Raw genomic sequence first — 26,277 nt, 5'->3', positions numbered from 1 at the left:
CCTTCTATTAGACTTATAAGGAGAGGGAACCATCTGTGCTGAAGTCGACCTGACTGATGTCCCATTTCTAAGGGAAACCCACCCGACAGCACTCCCTGCCCTGGATTTCCATGAGTCAGGAGTCCCGTGGGTCTCCTTGCATTTTTAATGCTCCAGAGTGACCTGCAGCTAGCTGAGCTGCAGCACCCTGCTAACTCACAGCCAGTGAGCAACCTTCACCGGCCCGATGCACGCGTGCATTGATGAGTCGCACGCAATGAACATGCCAAACGCATGGAAGCTGCTCCGTGCCACTGCAGCAGGTGCCAGCAGAAGCACTGGTGGCTCCACGATCCCTGTGTGCCATTAACAGCTGCCAACTGGTGAGCTCCCAGGCCTCCCTCCAACAGGGCAGCTCAAAAATGCCTCCTGCCCACATGGGAATTTGCAACTCCATATTCATTGGTGACCTCTCCGAGCCTTGGTGGGATTCAAAGGGTGCTGGGGGTAGTTCAAGCTGAGAAGGGACTTTGGAAAGGCGAGGGCAACGTCTTTTTCCTTGCTTGGGGCTTGGAAACACAGTGCTGGATAAAAGGCACACCATGGGGAGAAGGGGAGGGACAGGGACACAAAGGAAAATCCAGCCCTGCAGAAAGGCCTCTTTGTCTCCTTCACAGCTGCCAGGATGTTTCGGAGGTGGGATGGAGGCCGGCAAGGAGGGGCTCTGCCACTGCAATCATCCTCTGTCCCTCTTATGTAGAAAAACGTTCCCTGGACAGAGTGTTTGATGGTGGGAATGGTGTGAGAGCTCCAGCGTGATTCCCAGCCCCAAACACAGCCGAGCTGGTGGCAGCGCAGAGGGTCTGGCAGTGAATGCCTTTGCTGGGTGCCCCTCAATGCAGGGGGACAGACGTGCCCATGACAGCCCAGCTCTGCTGGCCTTGAGCAAGGAGCCAGCGAGACAGCTCACCCCTCTGCACCTCCTCACCATCCCTCCCTCCATCCATCCCTCAGCCAGACCCATTCCTGGCAGCACTGGGATGTCCTCCCCTTCCAGCAGGGAGGATGGTTTGGAGGACGTTTTTCCCTGCTAATTCCCTCCCAGGAGGGTGCGTTTCCTCCTCTCTGAACACAGCCCCGATCGGTTTCCCCTCTGCATCCCCTTCGCCCTCCCCGCTGCCCCAAGCACCCAGCTGGTGGGACTTGCAATATAAACATCCTCCCATCTGCTCCCGCACCCCAGCCGGGGAGATGACAGAGGCGATAATTACACACTCGGCACAGCAGAATTATCCCACGCAAGGGAGAAGAGGCCGGAAGCAGCTGGAAATCATCCATGAGGAACGCGGCTCCCACCCACGGTGCCTTCGTGCGTCCCTCACCCCAAACCAGCCCAGCGCCGCGGTTTGTGCCCAGGCGGGACGCAGGCACCCTAAGTGCAGGAGCTGATGCTGCAGGGAGGTGAAGATTGCATCACATCCCATCGCATCCCATCCCACCCCATGGCATCCCTGCAACACCTGCAGAAGGAACGCTTGTGGCTCATTCATGAGTTTTCCTTCGTACCAAACCCCTTTTTGAAGAAAATTTGGTCTGTGCAGAGACCCTCATAGGTCTGCAGGGATGAAACCACCCCATTTCCCATGCAGAGGCAGGACAAGACTGCAGCCCATGAGGTGCATCAACCCGAAACAGCCTGGAGAGGAGAGAAGAGCAATAATATCAGTAGGAATAATAACAGCAATAAACAAAAAATATTACAGCTACTGAAGGGAGTAGGCTGCAATGAATTGTCCTTAAAATACATCCAGCCTCAATGGCTTTACATTTTGCCCCGCAATGAGTAACACCAGGCGCACAGCAGTTAATTCCTACAGACATTCCAGCAGCAGAACAACAGCGGAGCCACTGCCCTGGCCCTGCTGGGAGGGCTGAGAGGGGCAGGGGATGGCAGAGCATGGCAGGGGACAGGCAGGGGATGGCAGGGGATGGCAGGGGACGGCAGGGGACAGGCAGGGGACAGGCAGGGGATGGCAGGGGATGGCAGGGGACAGGCAGGGGATGGCAGGGGACAGGCAGGGGACGGCAGGGGATGGCAGGGGATGGCAGGGGACAGGCAGGGGACAGGCAGGGGATGGCAGGGGATGGCAGGGGACAGCAGGGGACAGCAGGGGACTGGCAAGGGATGGCATGGGATGGCCAGGGAGGGGGAAGGAAAGGCAGGAGGTGGCACAGGGTGACAGGAGGCGGCAGGAGACGGGCAGGGGATGGCAAGGGCCAGCAGGGGATGCCCGAGGATGGCAGGGGGTGGGCACGGGACAGGCAGGAGATGGCAGGGGTGGCCAGGAGACCTCCCTCTCCCGGCCCCGCGGGGTCACAGCCCCATCCCGGAGCTGGGGGGGTGGGTGCGGCGGGGGGGCTGCTGGCCGGTCGCTGCCCCGGGTGGGGTCGAAGTCCGCGGCCGCACAGGCGATCGCAGCCGCGGCGGAGACAGGTCGGTGCTGCCGGGAGGACGGGCCCGGTGCCTGTGCCCGGTCGGTGCAGCCCCCCCCATCCCCGGTGTACAGTGGGTGCATCCCCCCCCAACCCCGGTGCACGGTCGGTGCATCCCCAACCCCCTCCGGTGCCCGGTCGGTGCATCATCCCCCCCTCCCCATCCCGGTGCCCGGTCGGTGCATTCCCCCCACCCCCTCCCGGTGCCGGGGCGGAGCCGGGCTGTCCCCGGGGCCGGTGGGATGGAGCACAGACCGGCCGTGCCCCGGGAATGCTGCGAGGGGCTGGGCGCGCTGGAGTACCGGCAGGTACCGGGGGGGCAGCGCCGGGAGGGACCCGCCCGGGACGCGCAGGGGCCCCGCAGAGCCAACCCGGGGCCGCGGCGCTAACCGGGGCCCCGGAGCTCGGATCCAGCTGCCCCTGCGGCTCCTCCCCGGGGACCCGTGCAGCTCTCAGCCCGCTGCCTGTGCAGCTCTTTTCCTAGGGCCCGTGCAGCTCCTTCTCGGGGCCTGTGCAGCTCTTTCCCAGCTACTCCTGCAGCTCTTTCCGGGGAGGGTGGAGGGCAGTGCAGCTCTTTCCCAGCTGCCCCCACAGCTCCTTCTAGAGGCCCGTGCAGCTCTTCTCCAGCTACCCCTGCAGCTCGTCTGCAGCTCCCCGTGCAGCTCTCTCCCAGGGACCCGGGCAGCCCCTTCCTGAGGGCCCGGGAGCTCTTATCCAGCTGCCCCCACAGCTCCTTCCAGGAGCCCCATGCAGCTCTTTCCCAGCTCCCCCTGCAGCTCTCGCCCAGGGCCTCGGGCAGCTCGCATCCCAGTGTGCGCACAACTCTTATCCGGGGGCCTGCACAGCTCCACCCGGGTGCCTCCGCAGCTCTGGCCTGGGTGCTTGCAGCTCTTATCCAGGTGCCCATGCAGCTCCCACCCTGGTACCTGCACAGCTCCCACCTGGGTGCCTGCACAGCTCTTATCCAGGTGCCCGTGCAGCTCCCACCCTGGTACCTGCACATCTCCCACCTGGGGTGCCCATGTGCCTCTTATCCAGGTGCCCGTGCAGCTCCCACCCTGGTACCTGCACATCTCCCACCTGGGTGCCCATGCGCCTCTTATCCAGGTGCCTGTGTAGCTCCCACCCTGGTACCGGCACAGCTCTTATCCAGGTGCCCGTGCAGCTCCCACCCTGGTACCTGCACATCTCCCACCTGGGTGCCCATGCGCCTCTTATCCAGGTGCCTGTGTAGCTCCCACCCTGGTACCGGCACAGCTCTTATCCAGGTGCCCGTGCAGCTCCCACCCTGGTACCTGCATATCTCCCACCTCGGGTGCCCATGCAGCTCTTATCCAGGTGCCCGTGCAGCTCCCACCCTGGTACCTGCACATCTCCCACCTGGGGTGCCCATGCGCCTCTTATCCAGGTGCCCATGCAGCTCCCGCCCTGGTACCTGCACATCTCCCACCTGGGTGCCCATGCGCCTCTTATCCAGGTGCCTGTGCAGCTCCCACCCTGGTACCTGCATGTCTCCCACCTGGGGTGCCCATGCAGCTCTTATCCAGGTGCCCGTGCAGCTCCCACCCTGGTACCTGCACATCTCCCACCTGGGTGCCCATGCGCCTCTTATCCAGGTGCCTGTGTAGCTCCCACCCTGGTACCTGCACATCTCCCACCTGGGTGCCTGCACAGCTCTCATCCAGGGGCCTGCACAGCTCCACCGGGGCGCCTGTGCAGCTCTCACCTGAGTGCTTGCAGCTCTTGTCCAGGGGCCCGTGGAGCTCCCGTGAGGGTGCCCACACAGCTCCCACCTGGCCGCCCAAACAGCTCCTGCACAGGTGCGGTTCCTGTCTGGGTATCCGTGCAGCTCCCACCCCAGTGCCCACACACAGCTTTTGCCCAGGTACCTGTGCAGCTCACACCTGTGCCCATGCTCCCACCCAGGTATCTGTACAGACCCCCACCTGGTGCTCCTGCAGTTCCCCCCGTAGGTGCCCATGCAGCTCCTGCGCCCCTGACTTTGGGGCTGTGGGCAAGTTGGCAGCATTTGCCACTGTTCTTTATCACCGTGAGGATGAGGAGGCAAAGTTGGATGTTCTGTGCCTGTTACGTGGCTGTCCCAGCGGCGCGCAGAGACAGCTCATCCTAATGGGCTCCCCTTTTATCCCTAAAAGCACACGCTGGGCACAGGCCAATCTGCCTCCCGCTGCCAGCGGCGCGTTTGCTTGTTGAGGAGAAGAAAAGAAGGTGAGTGCAACGTTAACGATGTTGCCAGCCTGGAGTTAGTAGGTCAAGGAGCTTTTGTTCAGCCCGTGCTGGCGGTGTGCTCGGTGCCGTACGAAATGAGAGGAAAGAAGCTGTCCTGGTCCCACGGGTTGGCAATTGAAGTGGGACCAGACAGTTCGGCCCCAGTGGCAGCGGCTGCCTGGCGCTTGGGTTATGGCTTGACAGCGCTCGGTTTGTAGGGATGAGGTCTGACCACAAAGGGCTCGGGGAACGAAGGGAGAGAGAAGCCAGGGAGGATGGGAATAGAGCCAGGATCAGGACCTGGAGGCTATTCCATCCGAGCACCGGGGCTCAGATGGAGGAGCCCGAGGAGCTGTGGTGGTTTGGAGGTAGCGTGGACCCCAATGAGATCCCCCCATCTCACCGGGGCGGTTCAGCCTTTGCTCCTGCACTTTGCACCGCGGGCTGTGCAGGAGGCACCCGAGCAGCTGGACGTGCCCTGGGATGGCACGGGAGCCGTTCCCAGAGCCTTTGGTCTCGGCTGCGAGAGGTGCCAGGTTTAGCCGCTCCTCTCCATCCCACTGCAGCTGTGGTTCCTTCGAAGAACCCGGGAGGAGCCGGTGAGAATTTCTCTCCCGAACGGACAGGCTGATGCCTTTTCAAGCCTTTCCTGTCCCCTGGCATCTGAAGGACTTGCAAACACAGCTGTGTTTGGGAAGCAGAAACCTTCCACGTCTCACTGTTGTCTTGATTTTGATTCAAGCGAGGGAAAGGCTCGGGCTGGGCTATTTTGTCTTTTGTTTGCAAAGTTTTGGGCCAAAAAAAAAAAAAAAGACACTGGCTGTTTTTCATCCAAATACCAGTGCAGGGAGAGGGGGCGGGAGGGAGAAACAGCAGGGCTTACAGCATGTAAAAATGCTGACAATGTCAAGGAGCCGTCCTGGGAAAAACATCTCTGTCTTAAAAGGAGAAAGGGGGAAAACCAGCAAGCTTTAAGGGCTTGTTGTTGTTCTTGTCACTAGGAAGTCTTTTGCAGCCTCTTACAATGCAAATTCATCCTCCCTAACCGTGGAGTGGGTTTGCATCCCTCTTGCTTTATGGAAGGCAAGTTTGAGGCTGACACAGTTCATTACTTGGAGCTTCTACGCACACCAGCATCTCTGGGACATCCTCCGTCCCTGGGGACACCGAAGCCCTGTGAAATGGTGCTCCCTTTCTTCTGGCGTTTAAATATGCCTGGGTTGGCAGCTGCCCCGTGGGGCTGGTGCTTGTCCCCGAAGCAGCAGGGTCCTCGTGGTGCTCGTGTCCTCAAACACGGGGCTCCCCGAGAGCCCGGTGCCTCTGGGGGGGAGGGGGAGATAGCTTGGAGGAGACCCATCCCTCCTCTTGGCTTTGCACCCTGATGTAGTGCTTCGCAAGCTCTAACAGTGCCTTGCTTGGGGCCATTAAAAGATTTGTCCACTCTCACAGGGCAGCTGGTGTGTTTGATTTGAGATGGAGTGATGGATTCCATCCTAGGAGCCCCTGCGGGAACCTGCACCCCCAGTAACTGGCTTTCCCCCCTCCAGGTGGATGTGACAGCCATGGTGCAGCTCTTCGGCTACGTAGATGTGACTGACTCTGGCTTCATTGCAGCCGTTCTCTCCATCGCCTTCAACCCGCTCTTCTGGAACGTGGTAAGAGCCACCTGCGCGCTGGCCACCCTCTTCTTTTTAGCCTCCCTTTTCCAGCTACAGGGGGATCTCCTTTAGGCTGCACTGGTGGAAAATCCTCTTCTGGGGAAGTCTGCTGGGCCAGGTGAAGCAAGCAGCACTCAGTTATAGGTCGCTGGAGGTGGGTGAGCAGGGACCCGTGCTGCAGAGAGAGCCCCTGAGGCTGAGGGTGGCTGTGACGGGTGTCACAGAGGAGATGAAGGCATGGGGTGCAGAAGGAACTAGGAGACAAGCTCAGGAGAGAGGACAGAGCATTCAAACCCATCCTTCAGCCATCTCCTCCCCCAGCAGCCAGGCACTGGTCACCAGTGGAACAGCATAAATGACATTAACCCGCGGTGGGGGGCTGCAGTGGACACACTACCTGCTGCTTTCCATTCAGATATTGAGGCAGCTGGTTATGTGGATGACAGAAAGCAAAACCAGTCAGCCAAAAGTTAACCTGAAGACGTGCTCCCTCTCTTGTGCTGCAAAGTCTGGCAAAGAGCTGCAGAGCTGGCAGCAAGTCCGCCCTAGGCAGGAGCAGGGATACCCGCGCAGGGGTGATGCTAGCTCGCTGCCTCTGTAGCACTTCAGGAGCCAGGAGTCTCTGCTGCCCTTTACCACTGCGGTTTGCTGTGAGAATCATTGCCAGCCCCATTTTGGAGCTTTGCAGAGCCAACGTGCCAAGTGGGGAGCCCGGGCTGGCTGCAGCACGAGGTGACTCCCACCCCGCAGCAACCTCGGCAGCGCAGCCGAGGTGCAGGGTGAAACCACCTCCCCAGGAGTGCGTATAGGAATGGGATGTCATCTCAGCCAAAATTCCCAAAACCGCCCGTCAAACCTCCCTGCGGGGTTTCTCACCCTGGGAAAGCCTCCTTAAAAAGGCCTTATTTTCCAGAGGGGGAGGACTCAGCTCCCTCTGAGCGTGGGGGCTCTTGAGCTTGTCTCACGCTGGGCTTTGGAAAAGTGAGGCTCTCCTGGCTGTGAGTCACTTTGGAAACCTCTGTCGGAGCTCTTTGTTGCAGCCTCCCTAATTTTTCATGCAACTCGTTATTAAAAAGTCTCACGGTGTCTGAAATGTGAACTAGAATATGCCACATTATTTCAACTGTGGAGTCATCATTTAGCATAAAGAATCAATGAACAAGAAGATTCAGGATGTGGTCTCTGGGGGGAGAGACTGGCTCCAGCGAGAAACTGCATAAAAGGGAGAGAAGAAAGTACTTTATTAGCATCTGCGGTGACGCCTGTGACTCGTGGGATGCCTGCAGCTTGGGAAATAGCGTTGCTTTTTGGATCTGGAGTTTGGCTGCTGTTAAAGGACAGAGAAAGCTGATGTAACGGCAGGAAGTTCATTGCTCTGCGCTGCTGCTGTCCCCTTCCAGTGTTTAAAGAGCATTTCTGTGTGCGGCAGGTGGCACTGCAAGCAAGAGGCGCAGGGCCTGCGCTGGGGAGTTGAAGGCATCTCTGCATGGGTTTGCAGTCAGCAGCCTTAGCTGGGGTGTTGGTGGAAGGCTCCAGGGAGCTGAGCGTGGCACTGGGTGTTTCTGTGGCTGCGACGGGCTGGGTGGCTCTCACGGTCCGTGTGTCTCCATCCATACCCTTGCTCTGCCCAGGCCCCTGAGCATCTCCTTAGCATTTTCCAGCTTTCAGTCGAGGGGTATGGCTCACACCAGGCATTGCTCAGCTTTTTCCAGGGAGGCTGTGTGACCTGCAGCCCTGAGCAAGCCCCTGCTGTCAGGTGCATTTGGGCCATACCTGAATTTTCCTTGACCTGCTTCCTTCACCTCCTCCCCATCTTTTTTTTTTTCTGTATAATCAGCATCCCTGCCTGCACCTAGCCAGCAGCTCCTCTTTCTTTCTATGCATCCCTGCACAGGCTCTCTTTGTCTTTTGCTATTTGAGTTCCTTCCCAGCAGCTGAGGTTGCTTCTGCATCTGAATTACTTTGGGCTTGCAAGAGCTTTAGTGCAAAGCTTGGATTTCTGTGCAGTGCCAAGCACTCTCTGCTCTTTGTGCTTACTAAGTAATGTGGGACCCTGGTCAAAACTCCTCCTGTGCATGAAATTCCTGATTTGGGTAGAAATGGGGTGGGGATGCATTGATTTAGTTCAGTGTCTTAATTCCCTGTTTCTGCTGAACTCCGGCCAGGTCTGCCTCTTGCAAAGTTTGGTGCCGGGTTGTCCTTGCTGTGTAGCGTCTCTGAATAAATATGTGGTGGGGAAACCCTCGCTCCGTGCGTGCTCGGCTGATCGAGAGGCGCATCTTGAGGCCTCGGGTGTCACAAGCTCTCAGCAGTCATGGGGTGTTCACCCTGCTAAGCACCAGGTGTGTTTCTTTGGGACAAAACCAGCCAGGTTTGGGTTTGAAGCACAAGCTCTGGAGGCAGTGGGAGAGTGTGGCTCCTGAAAAAACCCTGATGCTCATCCAGTCGATTTATCTGCTTCAGTTAAGAGAGCAATTTAGAGGACCAGAGCCTGAGTGAGGCAATTTGCACAACTCCAGCCGGGCTGTGCTGATGCTCCCTCCTGTTCTCCACAGGGAAGAAAAGCTCCCTGAAAAAAGCCTCAGTACTTCCAGTTCCTCCCCTCCTCCCTGCAGGGATGTGTCGGGGGGTACCATGACTGTCCCCCTTGGGGTTGCTTGCTGCATTTCCCCACTAGACCCAGGGCTCGCGCTCCTTTTCTGCTTCCCCTACTCCATGCCAATTAAAATCCCACCTGTTCCCCACGTGGCTCCCACGTTATATTATCTGTGGCACAGCTTGGATATGTTCCTGCACTGTTCTATGTTTTCCCTTTTCTTTTTTTCCCCTCTTTCCTCCCCATGCTGTCTCTGCTTTCCCACCTGCCGTGGCTGTTATGAAAGGAGCTACTGGGAGCCGTGGTCCCGCGTGGGGCAGGGTGCAGGCAGAGCCCCACAAAGCAGCAGCAAAACTGTTTTGGGGATGATAGCACTTAAAGCTCCTAAAGGATGTTCAGCACAGCTGGGAGACCTGAGCCAGTGTAGGGCTGTTGAAGACACCCAGCAAGGAGTAGGCACGTTGCTGGAGCTGTGCGGTAAAACGTTAATGAGGTCAGAGCGGTAGTAACTTCAATAAATCCCATCTGTGTTTGGAAAGCCGCAGGACGATGGGAGAAACTTCCCATCCCTTAGTAACTAAGGAAGGTATTAAATAACAGCTCCTTGGGGACAAACATTTTCAAGCCGGGAGAGGCAGATAACCTGCATGCGGCAGGCTTTAAAGAGCTCGCTGAGCCTTGGCGTACGGGGAGTTTCTAGAAAGCTGGAAGGTTTCTGACACTCTCTCAACTGCACACAAGCAAGTGGCATAGCTGTGAGCCAGGTATTCTGACGTCTGTCACCACGCAAGTGAGTTTCAAGTGGGGAGGGCATCCATCAGCAGTCCTTTTCTTGATTTGAGCCTCTTAAAAATTTACGGCTGGCGTCACAGACCGATTTAGAAATGGCACATCTTCAGCTGCCACCCGAGACCCTGCTCCTCCCATCGCCTCCTGTGACCCCCTCGAGACACCCGTGCGTCTCACGGGAGTGTGCAGGGCGAAACCTCCGGTGTCACGTGCCGGTTTAGCATAATTTAATGTGATTTTAAAGGAAACAGTCCAAAAATCAGACAAACCTGATTTTATTCTTCAAGGTTGCAGCCTTTCGTGTTTGGGGTAACAAGATCTCTGTTCTAGGCTTCTGTCGAGTGTTTAAACTGCGTGAGGTTTTGATTAAAGAAGGAGTTGCACAGGGACTTGAGCTGACAACGCCTGGCTCCTGATGGATGCGTATCTCTTGGTTCGTTTATTTTTAATTTCCCATGCTTTTCTCCTTTGGAGACTAGAGGAGTCTGCCAAGTGGATAAGAAGTGCTCGTGCTGTTGGGAAGGGGGAGTTTTTAGGCACTGACAGCCCGATTTTGCCTAGCTCTGACCACTTCTTCCTAAGCTCAGCGGAAGGAGCCTGGCCCAAAACCTCCCCACGCTGCTGGGAAGCAGCCTGGAGCTCAGGAGCTGTTGGGATTTGGACCTCAGTGAGCCACACTCTGAGAAACCTCCTGGGGGCAGGAGGAAAATGCCTGATGCTGGGGAATTTCAGCAGCTCTCACTGTCTGTTTTACAGAAGGGAAGGATTGAGCAGTGGCTTGATGGAGTGTGTTAGCATCTCGCTGGGGAAAGGAAATTGGAGGGTGTGAAATGGCTGTGAGAGGACTAGGGCTGGGGCAGCAGGCAGGGCTACACCCTGGGTAGCTGACGTTTACAGGATTAGGAGATGAACAAATCCAAGCAGGTGATTTACTAGTCTTTTCTAGCCTTAAAACTCTGCAAACACACAAGAGTTGGGATAGTTCAGCCTGGAGAAAAGAAAGTTCTGGGGAGACCTTAGAGAAGCTTTCCAGTACTGAAAGGGGAGATAGAAAAGCTGGGGAGGGGCTCTTGATCAGGGAGTGCAGGGAGAGGACGAGAGGGAACGGTTTTAAGCTGAAAGAGGGGAGATTGACATGAGATCTTAGGAAGAAATTATTTGCAGTGAGGGTGGGGAGGCCCTGGCCCAGGTTGCCCAGAGCAGTGGTGGCTGCCCCATCCCTGGAGGGGTTCAAGGCCAGGCTGGATGGACTTTGGAGCCCCTGATCCTGTGGGAGGGGGCTAGAACTGGATGGGCTTTGAGGTCCCTTCCAACCCAAACCATTCCCTGACTCTACGTTTCTCCCCCACAAACCTCTGCCTGCCTGCAGCTGTGGGTGAGAGCAGCAAAACAGCCCTCAACCATCATCTGGAAAGTGCTTTTAGATCCCATCATAGAAGCCACGGCACAGCGACGATAATTATCTGCTTATAACAGATGCTAGATCAATAGCGGGGCTTCAAGCTACGCTGCAAGGCAATTGACTGCAGAAAGCGTTTCTTTATTGGGGTAAAGCTGGGCATGCAGCGAGGCTCGGATTCGCTCTTACATCTCCGGCCTTAAAATGTCACCACAGCTCTGATGCCTTTCATCCTTTGTGCAGGGAGAGAACGCACATTATTCGTAATTGGACTCTCTACCAGGCAGCAATCGCCGTTTTCATTTCCTACAATGCCTGAGAAAGAGCGAGGATTTGCTTTTTTTCCTTTTTTCCCCCTTTCCTCCCCCAAACAACATTTATTGGCAATTTTATTCTGAGTGACTTGGTAACGCTTCCCACTCAGGCAGCGAGGGCTTTGCAGCGATGCTGTAACGTGTGCCGTGAGCGGACGGCATCGATCCTCCAGCCATCTCATAACAGAGTCCTGGCCGGGTGTGTAACACTGCTCCCATTTGCCTCCTAAATTTAGCTTTTCCAGCGTGTCGGCACTGCTGCGAGCCACATAACAGGCACCAAAATTGGGTCGCATCCTCGACACAATTAGGAGCGCTGTCACCTTGAGGAAGAGCCACATCCTTCATCCCTGCGCTGCTTCCCTGTAGCCTCCCAGCTAGGGGTGGTGGTGGCTTCATCTATAATAAATCCTCCTCAAGAAGCCGTGCAATATCCTTTTACGATGTCTTTGCAGGCTGAGCTGCCTGCAGCAAGGGAGATCGTGGAGCCCAGCCTGGCCGGGCAGCTGTGAGCTGGGATGTTTCATCCGTGTATGAAGCCAGAGAGGGTCTCAGCCCTCAGGGCTCCAATCATTCAGGACACCGTGCTGGTACCTGCCAAGACAGGGTGTGCTTGGGCAGCTGAGCTTTTTCCGTGGCCATTCCTAGCGTGAATCCGAGATGCAGCTGGTGTGCGACGTGCCTGCTCAGCGTTTCTCTAAACCGAGGTCGGAATCTGACTCTCACCTCGCGGTCCCCTATGGATCACGGCCAAGCTGACCCAAAAAGCAACCTACTTTTTTTAGTTTCTGCAGAATGCTTCTCTAGAAACCCAGGGTGTTTGTTGTATATACTGGACTTTTCTTGTTTAGTGTTTTAAAAATAAACCGTGGGCTGCTGGCAGCGCTGCTGGAAAAAGTCAGCACACACACAAAAGATGAGAGAATACATTTAAGCCAGGAGTCTTGTTTCCAGGTGCATCGGAGGATTATCTACAGACTCTAGAAGTTGGGAGAGACCCTTTCCTCTTTGTCCTGCTCCATCCCTGTCCTGTTATGCTGCTGTTAAACACTTCCTCCCACTGCTGAGTTCCTGTGCAGAGATGTGTGTTGGTGAAACAGTAAGTTCATGACCACCTGCATCCCATGAGACAGGGTGAAAATTGAAGCTGGAGGAAAAAAAAGAAGTAGTAGGATCTACCCAGATTGGGAGGCATGGAAGATGGCAGGAGCTCCTGGGTGGCCCTGGGGTTTGACAGTGTTTGTGCGCAGCCAGGGCTGGGAGCTGCTGGAGCTCCTTCTGGGGAAACCCATTGCCTCCCCTGGGACATTGGCTGTCCAGATGGGTTGCCTTCCTGCTGCAATTGTAGATGTGAGCTGGGTGTTTTCTAGCTATGTCGTGGCGCAGAGCATTTAATAGAAGCCTGCCCGTTTCCCAGAAGGATGGGATCTCCCAAAATAGGCTGCTTTTAGGAAGAAATGCAGAAACATGCAATCTGCTGGGTGCTCTTGGGAGGTTACTTCCAAATAACCCACTGCATGGCTTCTGTCACGAAGCAATTGCATCTCCTGCACGCCTGGAGACTCATGATGGGGAGGGGAGCCATGGTGTTTCGTGGTGGATCCAGCTTAAGGCAGGCTGGTGGCAGAGACTCCCCCAATCTCCCAGGGTCAGGAAGAGGAAAGCTGGTGGGAGCTCTTGATTTTCTCATGTGTCACTGAAATCACGAACCCGGGTGGTGTATTACCTAGTCGCCTGGATTTAACAATATCGTGCTGAGCTTATTCCCTTGCAAACCCTTTTTTGTTTCCTGCCTTTCCTCCTCCAGACCAGGGATGATGCAGCCGTGGGCTGGTTCCACAGGTCGGGACGTGCGAGCTGCCGCTTTGTCTGGCTGAAGGGTTTTCACTTGCTGTCTGTGTAGGCACAATCATTTTTGGTGTGATCCTTTTTGTGCTTTGGGGAAGAAAAAGCAGCTGTGAGCAGCTCACACCCCTGAAGTGGGTGAAATGGAGATGGGTTTTAGCTATTTCCTCTGCCTTCGGCTGTCGCGGGGAAGCCTGACCGTCAGGGCTCACAGAACACCTTTGTCACCTCCTTTGTGCAGTGGGAGGTTTGCTCATTATCTCTTTTGCGCTTTGCTTATAAAAGAAGCTGTAATTGTAGCAGCTCCTTGCCATAAATGCACAAAGACATTTTCAGGGAAGGAAAATGTACATGCAACTTTTATGATCCTTTACAGTACTCCTTCTGCCTACTTTATTCACCTCCTGCCCTTTCTCTAGCATCAGCTCTGTGCCCGCCTGCTGCTCAGCGTGACTGCCTCGGGCTCGGTATTTGCAATAGAAATAACCCTTTTAGAAAGAAAGAGTTGAGCCTCCTCCTTATCAATCTTATTGGGTGAAGAGAAGAGGGTCCCCCAAACCCCACCATGGAGTTGGAAGTTCCTGTTCCTGCCTTTTCCCTCAGAGGTGGGTTTTCTGCAGGGAGTCCAACTCAGATATTATTATATCCTGGGAAGGCTTTGGACTGGGAAAAAAAGCCTTGTCCATCTGTCTGTGACTGCAGTGTACAACAAGTAGATACCAAATCCGATCACCTTGGGGCATTTGTGGCTGTGCTTCTTAAAAGCTGACTGGCCTCAGACAAGATACAATATTTTTAGCTGCAAAGCATTCCTATTAAGTACTCATTCCTGTTTATTTTTACCAGGACATTGTTTTGATGACTGCCGAGTTACTCATTTTGATTCCCAAGGCTGGAGAGCAGCAATGAATTAGTTTCATTTCAAGACTTTGTCGTACAATCATTTTCCAGAGATTAATGTACTCGGAAGCCAAAGCGAACGCGTTGCCCAGCTGAGGAACATTGCTTTCCTGCCTGTACCCGTCAGGCTTCGTTCCCTGGTGTGGATGTGCGGCGATCCTTAGCTGGAAGGACTTGTTCAGCCTCCCCCATCCACCTCCATGCAGGGCTCCGGTACAAATGCATGGAGCAAAAGTCCCCTAAGAGGGTTTGAACATTGCGTGAAGGGCTCGTACGTGCATCTCAGCGCTGGGCTTTGAGGCTGCAAAAGGGGGAAGGGGCTCCCCTGGGGTGCAGGTCTAAGGATGCTCAATTGTTCGCTTGGCTTTTGGGTTACATTTCTTGCATTGAACAACTACCGTGGGGCACGTGGTTCCACCCACCAACACCCACAGGACCCCTGGTGATAACACCAGCAAGACCGAGGGGTTTGATCGTTGTGTTTAACCCTTCAGATTGTTGTTAGTTGTTGTGCCGCCCCATTTGAACATCTCATCCCCGAAGAGAGGAGAACAGAGCGCGCGGCTGCCCGTGTTACATAAAGATCAAATTGTCCCTCTCTGTTGTTGGCCACCGGGACGACAGCAGCATCGCAAACATGCGTGTCCTCGGTGCCGTGGGAAATGTTCCCAGGGGAGGCTTAACACTGAGCGTGGAACGTGATATGTCGGGCAGCGAGAGGACAGGAGGCCCTCCAGCCAAAATCCGCGCTCCTCCAAGCACGGCTGGTGCATCCAGTACCTCTTTCCAACGAACTCTCACTCCTCTGCGAAGGGGTATTAGATTTCTCTTGCATTTTGTGCTCTGCAAGGTGGATTTATTCTTTTCTGTCCCCGTCCCCCCTCCCGTCGCAGCCCCTGGGGGAGCAGTGAGTGAGTACATGCTGTCCAGAGGATGGGTGTGTTGGGAGTCCTTATTAGCAGACTTATTCCAGGGAATTAAACCCTAATTTCACAAAAGGGCAGCAAGAGAGCGGCTGTGGCTCTGGGAGAAGCTGAGCCAGCTTTGTGTGTTGTTTGTAAACGGCACAAAAAGTCCTGGTCCGAGACTGCTGGTCCTGGTCAGCAGGGTATTACGACCGAAAGAATAATTGTTGTGTTTCTTTTCTACTTAAAACAAAAATTACAAAGTAGAGTACAAGGAAACCGGCTACGTCTCCTCTACTGTTCTGTCACTTGTGTCTCCATTCGGTTTGTTTTCATTTTTAGGCAGGTCTTTAGAATGTTCCTAATCATCTTCCACTTCACCTTCTAGCAACCCCGCTGCAAAATGTGCCTCTGCGACACCCGTCATTGTTTCTCCCTGAATTAATTGTTGTGTGTAATTGCGACCTGCCGCAGGATGCTGTCTTGCTCTATTAAAAAGAGAGATGCTAATGAAGAACATTGGGTACCATATTATGGGAAAGCAAGGCTGGACTCGCTGGGATGTGTACTTGGCGTTCTGTTATTGCCAACTCAGGCAGGAATGGTGGTTCTGTCTCTCATCAGTCACTGGCTAATGATTGTAATTTTTACTTGCTGAGATACTCTGGGTATAATGGACTTCATTAACGGATACATGAGATGCTACCAGACCTGCAGTAGGGGAAGGGAGGAAGAAAACAGCTCCTGTGTGGAGGCAATTTTATTATTTATTTGTAGCAATAGGAGTGATCCAGAATTAGTGTCGGATTCGGCGGTGCGGCTAATGAGCTGGGCTGAGCTGGAATCTAAGTAAACCTATTAATGAGAGCAAATGGCAAATGTGATGCCCAGGTCTGAAAACCTCACACCAAACACGAGATCCCAGGCAGTGCTGGGATGGCATGACCGCTTTTGCTTCCTCCACATGGGGCATTGTGTTTGTGTGTCGATGTGTTTGTGTCTTGCTAAGCACCCCCAGACTTTCTCCATCCCCTTGTCTCCTGCCAGCTCCTTCTTACTCTTGTATGTTGTGTGAGCCAGAGCTTCTGATTTAATCTTTTAAGGCAACAGAGCCAAAGTATTTCCACTCCCATGGGCCACATCTGCTTGAAGAATTGCCTGACTTGAAATACTGCAGCATCCTGCCCCGGTTTTCAGTCGCAGCCAGTGGCACATCTCTGGGTCCAGGTGGCTGGGGACATGGTGACAGAGCTGGGTGCTCACACAGCCCCTACTACCTCAACTAAATACAGGTCATATGGTAGAGCAAAAAGGGACTTGAATTAGCTGACATCTCTGGTGTAGCTTTGTAAATTCTCTTTGCAGTGAATCAGGGGCTGCAAGAAGCGTCAGAGTCGTTAGGTGACCTCAATCTCTTTTTACGTGGAGCCAGCAAAGGCTTATCTCAGTTCAGTAAGAGGATATTTTTTACATAGGATGCACTTACTGAAGACTGTTAATTTTTATCCCAGCTAGAATAACTATTTTTTAATCAGGCTGACCTTATTTGCAACAGCGATAGCGATTGGAACTAGAGGTTTGCAGCAACCGTCGGGAAGCTTTGAAGAGCAGGAGAGATGCTTTGTGATGAAGATAGAAAACTCAGTCCCCGCATTTAAAACCAAACCCAAGGTGTTGAAGTCTGCAGCGAAGTCAGAGGGCCTTGACCTCGGAACTGTGAATCCGCTGGGATACAGGGCCTGATTTGGAACGAACGCAACGGGAGCGGAGGTGTGAAAATAGAAGGGAAGTCTTAAAAACAAGAGGCGTTTGTCTTGTAACGTGGCATTTGTACTGAGCGCTTGCTGACAGTGTGGTGCAGCAAAGAGCTTGTCTTTCTAAATTGATGCCAGTTCAAACATCATGAGTGCTATTGTTGGATCGCTTTGTTTGGAAATGGGTCTTTTGGGTAGACGGCCTGTTTCAGCGAAGTGGCTCTGCGGATTCCACTTCAGATACTTTCCGCAGCTTTGCTTTTTTTAGTGGTGTGTGAGTATGAGCAATAGGAAAAAAATAAAAGGCAAACACAGGATGTGAGATGGACAGAACATTCTCCACCACCCGAGAGACCGACGCACACCTTTGCCTCTGGCTGGTTTGGGAAGGTGCCTGCTATGGACTGCCCAAGTGAAGTCAGAGCCGTTTTGCTCATAGAAGATGCTCCAAGTTTCAGAAAATTGTATGAAAATCTGAGGTTTGTGGTTTTCGGGATGGGAACTGTGAGCAGCGGGGAGCTGAGTGCGGGCCAAGTCATCTGGGCATGAAAGATGAGGAAAAAAATCTGGCAAAATCCATCCCCATCCTGCACACAAGGTGCTCATCCAGTAGTACTCGCCTTCCCCCTGGGCTCCAGCAGAGCCCCAGATACTTGTGCAGAGGCAGTCTCTGCCTTTCCCTGCTCGTGGGGAATTATTTTATTAGATTTATTGGATTAGAGGAGCTGGGTGGGTCCCGGCTGCTCCTCATTCCACCATGCAGCCCATGTCCCTCCCAGTGCTTGGCCATCCCCACTGTGTTCCAGACTGGGACTGGAACGGTCCTTCCCCATCCCATGCTGTGCTCTGGAGAAATCATTATTTCAAAAATACTTTTTCCATGGGTTTTGTTGGCTGAGAGAGTAGGTTTGGGCCATGCAGACTGATTCCCTGCAGCTGGAGCACATCACCCTTCCCCTTCACTCTCGGGAAGCTGCTCGTAAGGGCTCCCTATACCTACTCTTAAAATTAATTAACACAGCTTGTTCTGGGTTGCTTGAAATCACCTGCCTTCAGCTTCCAGCTCTTTAGACATAAATCATGAGCTCCTTGCCTTGAGGAGAAACTGTTCAGATTTTGTGTTGGAAATTGCTGGCAGATACAGCTCATATTCCATGTCATTTTTGTTTTTATTGAAGAGAAGAGGATGTGGCTCATGGAACACCAACAGACCCAGGCTGCCTTGGCGTACGTTAAGCAGGGGCTTGTTTTTATTGCAACCAGCTAATGAGATGGTAGTTTGACAAATCACATAAACACTGTTAGAGAAATGAAATTTATTATCTACCTGTTTTATCAAGAGTGGATTCAAGGTAAAGACTAGTGTGGAGGTAATCTCAAGGGATGGCTTTGAGGTAAAGCGTACTTAGTCCTTACGAAACCCTTATCTGTTTACCTGCCGGCTTATTTTGTTTCCTCAACTCAAGGCTGTTAGCTGAGGTGACCTGTGCCATTTAAGTCCAATTACTTTCAGTGGGAATGGATGCGAGGGGTTGTTATTTTTTAGGCTCAACTAATACATGGTGGAGGCAGGTTGGGTTTTTTTAAGTCATCTTTCCAGCTCTAAAGAGTGGAGTCACTCTGCTCTTCTCCTTGTGTCAAAGTGCTCAGACTGGACCCCGTTGACCCCCTTGGCGGCAGCGTGCCGGCTGTGTCGGGAAAAAGTCGCTAGAAGAGGCACTCCAGCTTGCATTTCATCCTCTTGACTCGCTCGTTTGGGTGATGGGCATTGCAGGCAGCAAGGGTTTTTAACACCAGCTCGTCTCAATGCTGCAGCTCTACAAGCAGCCCCTTGGTTTTGGAGAGCAGCTCGCCCTGCTTTCCACTTGTAAATGGTTCTTTTCTTAAGCCCTTTGGATGTTCTCATTGGTTTTGCAGCCTTTTGTGCTTTCCAAGCCTCTGATTGCATTGCGAGAGCCTGCAATCGTGCGGTTTTACCCTCTGTGAAGTTCTCTGTCACCTGGCTCTACAGCCCGGTCGTTCCAGCTGGCTGTTCCACGCCGCGGGATCGCTGCACAGCCAGTCCACGCACCGCCTCGTCTCTCTGAAACCCCACTGCTGTTTGGTTTGGCTGGAATAAACAACAGCCCCCCCCGCCATCCAGAGCCCATAAGAGGCAATGGAAAAGTCTTCTTTGAGTCAAATCGACGCCTTCCTTTCCAAACTGAAAGCCCTCAGCAGACAGGGATGAGCTAAGCCGTCCTGTTCAGTTGCAGCTCGCTGACAGCTGTTATTGCCATCCTACCAGTCGGGTATGGGAATGGGGGAAAACTAACTGGTGTAGCCTCTTGGGGAGACCTTTCGTGGTTCTTGGAGCCTCTAGGTTCTGATAGGAGTCGCTGCCCTGCTCCAGCTCCACGAGCATGGACTTGTCACCCACTGGCCCCGGTGTCTGTTGCTCATCAGCAGTCATAGAATGCTTTGGGTTAGAAGGGATCTTAAAGCCTGTCCAGTTCCAGCCCTGCCATGGGCAGGGACACCTCCCACTAGATCAGGGGCTCCAAGCCCCATCCAGCCTGGCCTTGAACACCTCCAGGGATGGGGCAGCCACCACTTCTCCAGGCAACCTGTGCCAGGGCCTCCCCGCCCTCACAGAAAAAACATTTCTTCTTAAGATCTCATCTCAATCTCCTCTCTTTCAGCTGAAAACTGTTCTCCCTCATCCTACCCCTGCACTCCCCAGTCAAGAGCCCCTCCCCAGCTCTCCTGGAGTTCTTTTCAATACTAGAAGCCGCTCTATGGTCTCCCTGGAACCTTCTCTTCTCCAGGCTAAACAACCCCAACTCTCTCAGCCTGTCCTCATATGAGAGGTGCTCCAGCCCTCAGATCATCTTCACGGCTTCCTCTGGACTTGCTCCAAGAGATCCATGTCCTTCCTGTGCTGAGGACTCCAGAGCTGAACACAGGGCTCCAGGTGGGGTCTCACCAGAGCAGAGGGGCAGAATCCCCTCCCTCACCCTGCTGGTCCCACTGCTTTGGATGCAGCCCAGAATATGGTTGTTCCCTCTCTAGGTACATCTTTTCTTGGTGCGTTACCATAGAAAAGAGCTTAACAAGCAAAGTCTTTGGCCTGCATTGCCTTACGGCTCACATGAAACCATTAAGATGGTGCCTGTCTCTTCCAATATTGCTTCAGTGTTTTAATTGCATGAACTGGAAGCTGCTGCTCCAGTATTTAGTGGGAGAACTACGCAGGGCTTTAATAATCTGCTGAAAAGCTTTCGGGCTCCATTACCATCTCATGGCTCTTTGTAATTGAGCGCCTGCGAGTTGGGAAGCCTTCAGAGTAATAACTTGGTCACTCGATCTTGTAGTCCAGAGCCACGGTGGCTTCCCCCAGTGCAGGCAGGAAGCAATTAAACAACGTGGAGGCCATCAGGGTGCTGGCACAGGGACAGAAGGTGGTCTCACAGTCACCTCTGAGCACTGGCTTTGCCTGCCTCTGGAAAGTATCCAGCCAGGGACAGCTCAGCCTGCTCTCTCCAGGCAGATCTGCGATTCCTCCTTTCCATAGCTGCCTGGCAGCATCTGCTCCCAGCCAGCCCTGGAGCCAGCGTCCACCCCAGCTGCACCCTGCGGATGGGTCCTGTGCCACAGTCTGTGCCAGGAAGGATGGAGGGGAGCAGCAAGCGTCCCCAGGCAGTGAGGGGAGGAGGATGGAGGGGCTGCTGCAGGCAAGGCTGGGTGGGATGAGGGCTTGGGGAATCCTTGGGGATGGCTTGGATGGGCAGAGATGGGGGCGATGCTCCAACCTTGCCAAAGGGGCGGGACGCGATGGCACGTAGGGTTAAAGCTGAGCGATCAGCCAGCCCCGGTAGCTGAGAACTGGTGGCTCATAGCATACCAGAGATGAGGGATGCGCAAGGCACTTGGCTGGGAGAGGGAAGACATCGTTGTCTGCCTCATGTTGGGAGTCACAGCGGATACACGTGTACCGACTGGTGATGGGCACTACGACGGGTGTGAGGGAGTCCCAAGCCCTGCATGCCGCTGCCTGCCCACCGAGCCCTGGCCACAGGCTAAACCTTGTGGCTTTAGGGCACCTTCCCAGGGCCGTGTGCCCACCTGGGGCTCACGGGCAGCGCAGGGAGGGCAGTTGTGCTGACAGGCGCCTCGTATCGCCGCTGCTGTGCAGGGAACGTGACTGTGGGGAGGTGACAGCTAATTGCTGCAGCGAGTCAAGGACTGTTTAAGCAGCTAATTAATTCCTCCTAATCAGCCCTTGATCTGTTGAAAACTGCATGGCATTATCTCCTCTGCTGCAACACCTTGATAATTCCTGTCTGAATGGCCTTCACGGAGAACATATTTAAATAAACTCAATAGAGATTTCAGACAGATAGCAACTATAATTACCAGCTTGTACAAATTAAACCGTGGTTTGTTCTGTTCTTTTTCTCCTGCCTTCGCTGCCCAGAGCTCCTGCTAATCATGTTCTCGCTGCCAGTGGCACACCAGTCCCTGGGGCGTTTTCAGCACGTGCCTTCGGAAAGCCTGAGCCTGTGCCTGGTGCCGGGGTGAGCGCTCAGAGGGCTGGTGTTTGGGATGAGGCTGCACATGGACACACACACCAGCCTTGGCCGGTGCTGTTCCTGTGCCAGGGGGTCAGCGCTGTTCTGGGCAGCTGCAAGTACCACCCTGCACACCCCTGGTCCTCTCCAGGACCAGCCCTGCTCAGTTCTCTCTTCCATCTGTCCTGAGGTTTGCAGTGTCCTAGAAAAGCAAAGTTTTTCTCACCTAGAAGCAGCACGATCACTCAGACATTTCCCTTGAGCAGCCACAGGAGCCCAGGCTGGACTTTCAGCCTGGCCGCAATGTTCAACCAGCTCTTCCCGATAAGTTTGTGGGCAATCAACCATCTGCACTAAGCACTGCTGACTGCAAAGGGGCTCCTATGCGGTTCGTTAGGAGGGATAAGGTCAGGCCACGCTCATTTCCTTTGCAGTCACTTGGGACAGCCAGAAAGGCTGGTTCCTCTGGCATTCGGCAAAGGTCAGCCAGCCCCGCGCTCGCAGGCAGGCGGTGGATGTGCATTTGCACTGCAGCTGCTCTGCGTCAGCTCTGCTTCACCGCTGGCTCCTGGGAGCATCGCAATCAGAGTTTGGGTGCTCAGGTGTATCTTTTTCCTTCCTCTCTTTTCGATAAACATAGTAGCTGCAAGCAGGGTTGTTTTCCAGCGTCCAAGCAGTGACAGCGTGGAGAATGTCACTGGAGTGTTATTCCAGGGAATCAGAAAGAAAATGTTACAGTTTAATGAAGGATTCCGGGGAATCAGAAAGGGTGAGTGGATTTCTCATAACGGGAAAGGATCAGTGCCTTTGGTTCTTGTAGGTGAAATAAGGGTAACATCAGGTTTCCTGCCCTTTCATCAGGTTATGAGCTCGACAGGGCACCTCTCCTGCCATGAGAGATGCTCCCATGGAGCCACCTAAGTCCAGAGTTGGGCTTTCTCCTTCCCCAGTGCCCGCAGGAGGATGCACCCTTGCAGCTGGCCTAGGAGAGTCAGCTTGAAGGAGAAAGTTTAAGTATTTGCTCAGGTTGGTTTTGTCTTAAGGTCCTTTTGAGTTTGGGCTGGATTATCCATGCATCCGGGGCTCATCCTGTGGATGCTTATCCTCTTGGGACGAGGATGCAGACACACCTTGAGGAGCTGATCCCTCTTCCTATGGCCTTTTAGTGGAATTTCTGAGTTTTAAGTCTCTAGGTGAGTTGTTTCCTAGACCCCACACGATGGGGCAAAATCCTGTTCACTGTCATCTTTTCTCCAGCCCAAACTTTGTCATTGAGCATGATTATCGCAGCAGTTTGGCCAGGGCAAGAGCATCCCCAGAAGCGGGGAGAGCATTTCCTGAGTGGGTGATAAGTGTGAAGCGTCCTCGAACGTGGTCACAGCCCTGTCACCCGGCTCCCCAGACTGCTAGGAAGCAAGTGCTCACCTCAGCCCTCCAGTGCCTCAGTTTGCCTTGGGTTGAAGGGAGGAGCGGATGAAGTCGCTTGGTCTGTTCAGCCTGGAGAAGGCTGAGGGGAAACTTCATCGCAATTTACTGCCTCCTCACAAAGGAAGGAGAGGGAGCAGGCGCTGATCTCTTCTCCAATGACAGGACCCAAGGGAATGGCAGGAGAATGTACCAGGGGAGGGTTAGGTTGGACATTAAGAAGGTTCTTCCCTCAGAGGGTGGTGGAGCACGGGACCAGCTCCCCAGGGCAGCAGTCACCGTGCCAAGCCTGAAAGTATTCCAGCCGTATTTAAGCAACACTCGTAGCGACACGGTGTGAGTGTTTTGCTTCTCCTGTGCAGGGGCAGGAGTTGGACTCGATCCTTGTGGGTCCCTTCCAGCTCAGAACATTCTATGATTCCATGATCCCAGCCTCCCCGGCGTGCCACAAGGCTAAATTCACTGGTGCCACACGGTCTTTCGATACTGTGGTGATGAGGTGATGTGGGGACATAGACTGGCTGATTAGCATTGAGATTCAAAACGTCCCTTAGACCCGAGGCTTTGGGCTATCTGGTTTCGTTCCCCATCTCTGGAGCAAGCCAGATATAGAAATAGAGTCATGTAAAACTGAACAAAGTCTATATCTCAGAGCTGGGCTTGAGCAAATTAAAATGTATTGTGTTCAAAAGGCAGCTACTCTGGCAGACTAAAATAATCCATTTCCTTGAAACAAATACTAAATATTAATGAGAAGCGATGGTCTGCCCTGCACACAGAGCTGGAAAGAGCATTTCCCGTTGATCAGCCGCAGAGGCAGGTTGGTGAGATGAAACTGCTTTTCAGATGGATATTTGTGGCCCTTCTAGAGGTGGCTTGGGAAGGTTTTCCTGCCTGAAGAAAGAAAAGAAAACCCAGAGCATTTCCATTTTGCATCAGAGTGGCCGCTGGGGATGCGTGCTGGTGCGTTCGTTTTCGTTTACGCACTTGCCCGAGCAGTTGGCAAGATAGGTTGGTTCAGTTAGTTAGAAATCAGCCCCAAATTTCCATTTGAGAAAAGAGGCAATTCCCAGCGAACAGCAGCCAGCTCTGCCTGCCCCCAGTGAGCGTTGGAACGGCGTGCCAGAGGCAGAACGTGGGACCCAGGAGCACTCCCCAACTTTGCAGCCACATCCGCTCCTTGATTTATTTCAATAACAAGCATTGGGGGAAACATTAAAAAAATTACTTACAGCCCTCACCAAGTATCCTAAAGTGAAAGCAGAGGGCTGGGAGCTTTGGAAAAGGAACGTTGAATTTTTCTATTGCTTTGACCCTGGGGTAAGTCAGGAAACTTTGTGTAAACTCGATTTCCAAATTCAGAGGTTGGAATTATAATAAAAATGCTTCCTTTCCTCCCTCACCTGGACACACATTCATGGCACGGGGCTTTTTCCCCCTGATGCTGTGCTCACCTGTGAGTAGAACGGTGTTGTCCTCTGCTGGGAGGGCGTATTTCACACCAGGAATAGCCACAGCCCTTCCCAGGAGGCCACTGGTCTCAGCCCTGCCGCATCCCGCATGCCGCCGGGGAGGATGCCGATGGCATTTTGCACCCATCATGCAGTAAATAATAACACATCAACTCTTGATTTTATAAAAGCATTAAGCCAGCTGCGTAGCCATGAGACGAATGAGAGCTAATATTGGCCAGAAACGACTAAAATTAGAACCGAGCCAGAACTAATTAGCTGTTCAAGGAATGGAACCAGAACCGGAACAAATTAATTGTTACTGAAATATCGCCGCGGGGCCTGGAGGGTGCCACTGCTTCCAGCCCCACGCAGGCTCCCGCTCCGCTTTGCTTGTGATGACTCCCGCACGGGCTCGGAAAGGAGCCCAGGGTCCCATCTGAAGGCTGTGACAGCTAAATAAAAGTTGGTGTCTTGGCCCCAGCTGGGGAGTCAGCAGCGGTGCGATACAGTGTGAGCTGGGAGTGATCCCAGCACAGTTGAATCGGCTCTGAAGGGCTGAGAAATGCATCCCCTCGCCCCACCGCGCTCCATCGCTGCCCAGATGTGCCTTTCTAAAGGCGAAGGTAATTACGAGGCTGCCTCGATGGCTCCAAGCAGAGTGGGGGCTCTCCCCTCTGACCCCGGCAGCGCTGTCTTCTCTTTCAGCTTCAGCTCTGCCACCACATGAGGTGCTTTGCGAAGCTCTCAAAGCGAGCCAGGAGCTGCCATCCATGTAAATGCTGCCAGGATAATTTCCAGGGAATTAGGGACTCGGTACAGATCACTGGCACGTGGCTGCATTTTCCCATATGTGACTCAGTCACCTGTGTGGTCACTTCTTTTTACCTTCCAAAGGTGGTAAGCTCACCCTATATTTCTTTTTCCACTCTCTCAGCACTCCTAACCATAGCTCCCATTTTAGCAGCAGTGTGACGCATGGTGTTTTAAATTCAATTTAGAATACAAACTATTTATACCAGCCAGAAAAAGGCAGTGAAGCAGCTTTTTCTGTCATAAGTGGATTTGTAATTTCAGAGCAATCATTGCATAACTAATTGAATCAGCTCTCAGCATGTGAAATCAGTGCCCTGCTTATCAGAGGTTTGCATCGTTCTCCCCTCCTGAAGCCAGCAGGTCCCCCCTCTGCCAGCAGCACTTTGTGCTTCTGCATCAGCCTGGGAAGAAAGCGAGACCTGCAAAGCTGCCTTTCTCTGCTCAAATAGAGCCAATAAATTACCAAATACATTCAGAGCAGATGAATGGCTCTTGCAGGTGCCCCCAGAAGCTGCCCAGGCTCCGTGCGAGGGAGGGAAGTGCATTTGAAACTAATGAAGTGCCAGCCGTGTCTGAGAAGCAAATTGCTGCTGAGATGTTCTGCTGATTCCCACCTCCCGCTTCACTGCCCTGATGTCCTCTGCTTAGCTTGAATTTAGGGTCTGATCCAAAGCCCAGGCTTGGTGCCTGGAAATGGAGCCTAAAAGAGGTGATAAATACAGCGACAGCTTCCCGAGGGATACAGGGAAGGTAGAAAACAGAGTAGCTGAAAAGATTTTCATCAGCTTGGGAGTGAAGGTCCTGTATTTGGTGACTGGGGTGGATCCAGTCCCACAGGTTTTGGGAGCAGCTCCAGCCACCTGCGTGCTGCAGCTGCCCAGGGTGAGAGGGCACCTCGTCAGCTGCGAGGCGCCTGGGGAAGGGGCCCATCAGCATCTGTGGAACGTGGAGCTTAAATCTGCGGCCAGAGAAAAGCATCCTGTAAAGGATGCTAATGCATCCCCAGAGATGCTGCCTGCATATGTGTGGGTCTGGGGCTGTCACTGATGGGCTGCTTGGGTTGCGGGTGTGGGTGAGGAGTGCAGGGGAGCCCTTAATGGCTACAAGTGCTAATGAAGGCCAGCTGGTTCAGCCTGTACAAGTGGAAGCTGCTCTCCAGGCAGATCTGGCAGGT

The 26,277-nt window shown here is 53.7% G+C and overlaps 1 protein-coding gene across 4 annotated transcripts in view; it reads left to right on the top strand.

The window, feature by feature from the left end:
• The first annotated feature begins 2,403 nt into the window (after positions 1-2,403).
• The window catches only part of PEMT (phosphatidylethanolamine N-methyltransferase), a 43,819-nt gene continuing 19,945 nt past the window's right edge, over positions 2,404-26,277 (top strand). For 2 of the 4 annotated variants that reach the window (XM_069870425.1, XM_069870427.1), the window contains exons 1-2: positions 2,715-2,776; positions 6,249-6,356. In XM_069870425.1, coding sequence (XP_069726526.1) covers positions 2,744-2,776; positions 6,249-6,356 — 141 coding nt within the window. In that variant the 5' untranslated portion in view covers positions 2,715-2,743. Of the gene's footprint in view, positions 2,474-2,714; positions 2,781-6,248; positions 6,357-26,277 lie in introns of those variants that run through there. The other 2 variants (XM_069870429.1, XM_069870428.1) reach the window with 2 other exon arrangements.

This window comes from Phaenicophaeus curvirostris, chromosome 16 (assembly GCF_032191515.1).
Source record: "Phaenicophaeus curvirostris isolate KB17595 chromosome 16, BPBGC_Pcur_1.0, whole genome shotgun sequence".
In the NCBI taxonomy this organism is placed as follows: domain Eukaryota; kingdom Metazoa; phylum Chordata; class Aves; order Cuculiformes; family Cuculidae; genus Phaenicophaeus; species Phaenicophaeus curvirostris.
The sequence above is the reverse complement of the archived record's forward strand: the minus strand, read 5'-3'. Positions and strand labels throughout refer to the sequence as shown.